This window comes from Diabrotica undecimpunctata, unplaced genomic scaffold, assembly GCF_040954645.1.
Source record: "Diabrotica undecimpunctata isolate CICGRU unplaced genomic scaffold, icDiaUnde3 ctg00000568.1, whole genome shotgun sequence".
NCBI lineage: Eukaryota > Metazoa > Arthropoda > Insecta > Coleoptera > Chrysomelidae > Diabrotica > Diabrotica undecimpunctata.
Window position 1 is genome coordinate 1,085,630 of NW_027311885.1, and position 4,790 is coordinate 1,090,419.

Sequence of the window (4,790 nt, forward strand, 5' to 3'; positions counted from 1 at the left end):
CCCTATCTCTCTGTTTGGCGTTGTGGTTTGGCGCTTAAACATCTTTGATTAGGCGGTTTTATACCAATTTGCCAATAAGCAAACACACAAAAAATTTTAATTTAAATTTTTCTCATTTATTTTTAAAAATCTGTTAAATTGTTTTAAAAATCTGTTCGTTAGAACACCATATTTAATTACCTAAGACTTTGTTTTAGAAAGCAATTATGGATTCTGTCTATCCATCTACTTCAACAAGTCCTATTCCATCTACTTCAACAAACTATGAAATTAACTCAGGAGCCTGCCATCTTTGCAGCAAAATATTTAAAAATGTGGAATTACGAAATCATCATATCAAAAGTATACATAAAACAGATGTGTCGAATAAGAAAATAAATCACATTATTTGTCCTTTATGTGAACAAGAAACTAATTTAAAAAGCCACGAGAACTTACGAAAACATCTAAAGGAAAACCACCAGGTAAGTATTGAATTAATAACTTTTGAATTTTCTAGTTTACAAGAATATGAGACATGGAAAGACATGCAGAAATTTGAGACAAGTTATGTTAAACAAAGAGCAGTTTATAAAAAGGAGTATAAGATATTATACTATGATTGTAACAGAAGTAACTTGAATGGTAGGTCCAGTACTTTGTTACTTCAAGTAATTAAAACTTATACTAATCTATATTTAGGATATAAGCCCAACTATAAAATTAGGACAGAGAAATCTGGTGGATCAATTAAAATTAAAGGAGTGTGTCCCTCCAGGCTGATTTGCAAACTGAGAGATCAAGGACAAGTTTCAGTCAGTTATTGGAAAACACATGCTGGACATAAAGAGGAATTAAGAACCATGCATCTGTCAAAAGCAGAAGAAAAAATGATTGTAGAGAAGTTAACATCTGGGGTGCCATCTAGCAGAATTTTAGAAGATTCAAGAAAATTGGAAACACCAAAACTAGAAAGACTTGCCTTATTAACAAGTCAAGATCTCTCAAATTTGTCCAGGAAGTATAATACATATAAGAAACGAGATCAAAATGATATGGTAGCAACGGCTTTAAAGGTTCAGGAATGGAATGTTAACAACAAGAATTACGCTTTTTTATTCAAGAAGGAAGGTAAAGACCAATCATTTTTTTATGCCTACCACAATTATAATTAATTCAATTCATTTATTCAATATACATTTTTAAATAATATATCTCCTAAGATTGTAGTTATTGGTTTTTTACATGAAAGCTAATTTTGTAATGGAGGTGCTGATTTATGGGGCAAATTTACTAGTTTTTTATTTTACTAGACAACCCTTTTTGGGTCTTAGTCTGTTTAAGAATACTTCTTCATTCTGATCTATTTCACACTTTGCTTTTCCAGTTTTTGATTTTTAAAATTTTCATGTCTTGCTTTATTTGTTCCTTATATCTAATCTTCCTTTTGTTTTATTTCCAACTGGAATTATTTGTTTATTTTGAAAGGGATTACATCTTATTTCATTAGTTCTACACTTTTCTTATACTGAAGTTGTCCTATTTGTATGAATATTATGATATCCAGATCCTGGTATTCCCTTTATAGTTAAAATGTATATCTTATTCGCATACAATTTTCTGTTACTGGTTTATATATGTGGCTCAAGATTTGTCTTTCAGAATTACCCTATTGGCTTTCTTCACTTTTAGTAAGTGTGCATGTTTCAGATACATATGTGAATAACTTATCTTATTAAGGTTTTATATAATTGGCACTTAGTTTTTTCTTGTATTATTACCTGACCTTTGTTGTTTAATTAAGCCATGGTAACTCTTATCTTATAACTAGTTATCCTATATAAAGTTTTTTACACTTGAGTGCTATACTATCCTATAGTTAAGTGTTGTAATCACTGATTACCTGCTGTTTTGCAGCTACATGTATTTTATATTAGCTCAATTGGTTTTCAGTTTACTTGTCCATGCAGTTTGTTCTATCTGATTAAGTTCCTCTTTAATATTTTATACTTTGTTCTTACTATTATGTTAACATCATTTGCAAAAGCTAGTTGTCTGCATACTTATTGATTATCGTTTCTCATGAATTTACTCTATCTACCTTCTTGAGTATCTTCTGCTTCTACTTATCTCTCCCCACATTGCTGCTTTAAGTTATCTTTTTTAAATAAGAACTCAACTGAACTCAAAAAATAGGACTAATGATTACCTATTAAAATATACAATAAAATTTCAGTCTCTTACTATTAATTTATCTTTAATTATCTCTAAACTATAAATTTTGGGTAAACTATAAATTTGGTGTTTTATTTTTATTAGGAGAACAACATGATGTACTTAAAAAAGAAGATTTTGCCTTAGGATTTATGAATTCTGTAATGGAAGATAAATTAAGAGAATTCCCTAGCATAATTTGTATGGATGGTACACACGGCACAAACAAGAGGGGAATGGATTTAACAGTGGTGCTTATTAAAGATGACAGGAATACAGGATTTCCAGTTGCGTTCTTACTATCAAACAGATTGGACCAAGTAGTTCAAGAGGTTTTTTTAGGTATGTATTATATGAGTAATGACAATTTATAACTGGTAAGTAAAAATAATTTTCAAAAACTTTTAGGTGCCCTCAAGAATAGAATACAGACTGAAATTCATGCGGAACATTTTATGAGTGATGATGATTCAAAATATTATAATGCATGGGCGAAGATTATGGGCAACCAACCAAAAAGGCTTTTATGTACCTGGCATGTTGTGAGAAACTGGAATATTCAAGGGAAGAAGAAAATACAGGATCCAATTTTGAAGAAACAGATGAAAACTGAGATGAAAAGAATTATTAATGAAACGGATGAAGATCGATTTATGGAGTTGTGCAACAAATATATAATCAAATTACAAGAGGCAAATGAGAGAGATTTTTTTAATTATCTGGCAAGGTAAATAAATATATGAAATCATACATTTTAAGTCATCCTTAAGTATATTTTTTTTTGTAGGTATTACTTTCAGAATGAAGAGAGAATCAAAATGTGGGCCCATTGCTACAGAAGAAATTCAGGAATCAATACAAACATGGCGATAGAATCTTTCAACAACCTACTGAAGACCAACCACCTTAGAACAAATGCTGCAGTATCAATCGAAAAGTTGTTGGACACAATAGACGATCTAGTGGACATCAAAATGTGGAAGAGGATTATAAACATTGAAAGACCAAATGCGAACAATTATCAAGATAGGGTTATAGCAAAAGCACACAAAATGGCAGAAATGATGAAAAACAAAGTAGAGGTTAAGAGAAATGTGAAGGTATATGGTCAATTTCAGGTAAAGTCATTTAGAGATCCTAATAAAATATATAATGTAAATATAAGGCAAGTATGTGAAAATGAATGTAAGACATTGTATTGTAGAGTATGTAAAATTTGTATTCATCGCTACCAGTGTGAGTGTGCCGAATATGTGGTGAGGAATACCTTGTGTAAGCATGTGCACTTGGTAAGAATGCATGAGGAGCGCGAGGGAACTAACTCTGTTTTAGATGATGCTGCAAGGTGTTTTGCAGTAACTTCAATTATCAAATCAAGGCATCAGGAGGAAATTAATGAGTTTGTCAGAGGGAAGGTAGAACAGACAAATGTCATCCAGGAAAAAACCAAACAAAGTCTTCAAATAGAAAACTTGGTAAATTTAATGGAAGACTTAGATGATGAAAGTTTTGCAAGATTACATGACAAAATTGTGAGGGACATTCAAGGAACAAAGCGCAAAGTGAAAGTGAAGAAAGAATTTCAGGAAGAGGCAAAGAATGTTACAATGAAGCGAAAAATGGAGAAACAGGAATATTTTCCTTCCAAAAAAAAAGGAACTGAGTAAACATTAAATTCGTTAAACAATTTTTTAGCTCACAAGTATTTTTTGTTTTGTATCTGTATTGAATTTTTATTATAGTTCTATAACAAGAAATGTTAATTCTATAACAATATATAAAGTTCTATTTACAAGAAAGTTAGTCAATTTAACATTATTATACATTTTACTTGATTAGTAATATAGTGTAATTTTTTATAAGATTATATGTAGGCAAACTTATGGTTAGGTCTGAATTTTAAAGGTAAAATTTGTACATTAAAATAGGCAATGATGTTATTTATACACTTTTATATTAGAATTTTATTTTTAAATCGGGATGTACTGGGCCCTAGGCGAGGTTTAGAGGGGTTTTCCTTCGCCATTGCACCAATAACGCCCCCCCCCCCTCCTTTGATTTCCCAGATTTTTAATAAAGAATAAAGACATTTTAAACAGCTATTTAGTGTTTTATTTGGTTTGCAATAGTTATTTCCAGTAAACCTCTGCTTTATTTTTGGTGAAATCTAATAGAATTTAGTGTAAGGTTCTCAAAAATGAAAATGGATAAATGTCAATTTAGATTTATGCAAGGCAGGTCTACAACAGCAATTTTTATTACAAGACAGCTAATGTAAAAATTTAGAGTGAAAGAGATAGACTTGCACATAGTATTATTAATCTTCAGAAAGCACATGATGAAGTTATCAGAAACCTGCTGTGGCAGAGATTAAGTAGGAAAGGAGTGCCGGTTGAATATGTGAGTGATGTATGAGCAAGTAACAACTAGTGTTAGAACGATTGCAGGTGAAACTGGCAAATTTTGTGTGAAAATAGGGCTTCATCAGGGTTTCGTGTTAAGCCCATATTTATTCTCATTTGTGCTGGATTAGATAACAACTGAACCTTCTTGGTATTAGTAAAAAAGACTAGAGTAGTGAAGACAGGGCCTTGAAG

The 4,790-nt window shown here is 31.0% G+C and overlaps 1 protein-coding gene across 1 annotated transcript; it reads left to right on the plus strand.

Moving 5' to 3' along the window:
• The first annotated feature begins 473 nt into the window (after positions 1 to 473).
• On the plus strand, positions 474 to 4,245 carry LOC140453002 (uncharacterized). Its single transcript, XM_072547312.1, has 5 exons — positions 474 to 624; positions 682 to 1,110; positions 2,299 to 2,535; positions 2,602 to 2,920; positions 2,981 to 4,245. Exons 1-5 carry the CDS (start codon positions 528 to 530, stop codon positions 3,858 to 3,860), a joined length of 1,962 nt encoding a protein of 653 aa, XP_072403413.1. The 5' UTR covers positions 474 to 527; the 3' UTR covers positions 3,861 to 4,245.
• The last annotated feature ends 545 nt before the right edge of the window (positions 4,246 to 4,790 follow it).

Excerpts from the sequence above, each read along its gene's own strand:
- LOC140453002 (XM_072547312.1), top strand. The coding sequence starts at position 528 with ATGCAGAAATTTGAGACAAGTTATGTTAAACAAAGAGCAGTTTATAAA. Across the intron at positions 1,111-2,298 it reads TTTTTTATTCAAGAAGGAAG|GAGAACAACATGATGTACTT; the intron begins GTAAAGACCAAT and ends TATTTTTATTAG. Across the intron at positions 2,536-2,601 it reads AGTTCAAGAGGTTTTTTTAG|GTGCCCTCAAGAATAGAATA; the intron begins GTATGTATTATA and ends AAAAACTTTTAG.